We start from the raw sequence: 1554 nt of genomic DNA, 5'->3' as shown, positions 1-1554 counted from the left end.
GCTATAGTACACGAGCAGAGAGTCCCAAATATGGTAACATACTACATAAGCGACTACAGCTAAGCGCTAGGAGACGCATAGCCTCGTGTAGTCCGGACCGGATAAGTCCAAGTTCAACACTCCCACTCAATCCGTACCTACGGAAGAGCGTTCAGTGTCGAAGACCAACACCTTCACAGAACTTCTTGACGATTGTCAGAGGAACGTTCTTTGTGAGAGCATCAGCCAGCATGTCAGCCGTAGCGACGTAGAAGATGTCCACTTGTCCAGCTTCGTAGAATTCGCGAACGAAGTGATACCAGATCTCCACGTGCTTTGTCCGACGTTCGACTACCGGATTGACAGAGAGGAAGATCGACCCTTGATTATCTACACAGAGAGGGGTTGGCTCGCTCATGTCGTATCCGAGTTCGTCAAAGAACGTCCTCAGCCACGCCATCTGTCTGCAGGTGTCAGAGGCCGCTTTATATTCCGCCTCAGTTGAGGAGAGCGAAATGGTAGGCTGACGCCTTGATGCCCATGATATGGCACCACCGGCTAACAAGAAGATCGTGCCCGAGGTAGAGTGCCGGTCGTCTCGATCTTCAGCCCAGTCAGAGTCCGAGTACGCAATTAAGCCATCGTTAGAAGCGCCGTTGTAGCGAATCCTGTAGGTGCGAGTGCCTTGCAGGTAGCGTAAGATGTATTTGGCATACTTCATGTGGTCGGGCGAGGGATTGGCACTGTATCGGGAGAGACGAGTGACGGCAAAGGCGATATCTGGTCTTGTACCGAGCATGGCGTACATAAGACTACCAATGAGGCTCTGGTAACACGATCGTTCAGCGTCTGAGGCGAGTCCGTCGTACTTGACGAGAGCAGCACCCGCAGGAAGAGGGGTATTGGCAGGTTTACAGTCAGCCATCTCGAAACGCTCTAAGACAGACTGGACATAGTCTTCCTGGTCAATGTCGACAATGCGCGAAGCACGATCACGACGAATGCGAAGACCAAGGAAGCGCTGTACTGCGCCTAAGTCCGTCATTTTGTACTGGCGTCCGAGCATCCGTTTGACTTGCTTGATGTGATTCTTGTTATCGCCGAAGAGGAGTAGATCGTCGACATAAAGAACCACAATGGTGACTGAATTCCCCCCATGTCGCCGATATACGTATACGCCGGCATCGGAATACGTCCGTGTAAACTCCAGATCAAGAAGGGATTGATGGATCTTCGCATTCCATTGACGCGAAGCCTGCTTAAGACCATAGATAGCCTTCTTGAGCAAGCAAACGTGATCCTCTTTTCCCTTGACGACCCAACCTTCCGGTTGTTCCATATAGATCTCTTCCTCAAGATCACCGTTCAGGAATGCGGTTTTGACGTCCATAGACTCCATCTCCCAGTCCTCAAGCGCAGCGTGCGCAATGAGATACCGGATAGATTCGTACCGCGCAACGGGAGAGAACGTCTCATGATAGTTCTCACCCCAAACCTGGGTGAAACCCCGTGCAACCAACCGTGACCTTAAACCGACCATCGTGCTTCTCGTCGTAGACCCATCTACAAGAGACG

At 51.7% G+C, this 1554-nt stretch overlaps 1 protein-coding gene across 1 annotated transcript; it reads right to left on the bottom strand.

The window, feature by feature from the left end:
* Positions 1-151: 151 nt before the first annotated feature.
* DICSQDRAFT_71809 (uncharacterized protein) lies at positions 152-1369 on the bottom strand (the record flags this gene model as incomplete). The annotated part of the gene is made up of 1 exon (XM_007370890.1): positions 152-1369. The coding sequence occupies one exon, from the start codon at positions 1367-1369 to the stop codon at positions 152-154; it is 1218 nt and encodes a 405-aa protein (XP_007370952.1).
* Positions 1370-1554: the final 185 nt, after the last annotated feature.

This window comes from Dichomitus squalens (genome assembly GCF_000275845.1).
Source record: "Dichomitus squalens LYAD-421 SS1 unplaced genomic scaffold DICSQscaffold_80, whole genome shotgun sequence".
In the NCBI taxonomy this organism is placed as follows: Eukaryota; Fungi; Basidiomycota; class Agaricomycetes; order Polyporales; family Polyporaceae; genus Dichomitus; species Dichomitus squalens.
Note: the sequence above shows the minus strand (reverse complement) of the source record. Positions and strands in the feature narration are given on the sequence as shown.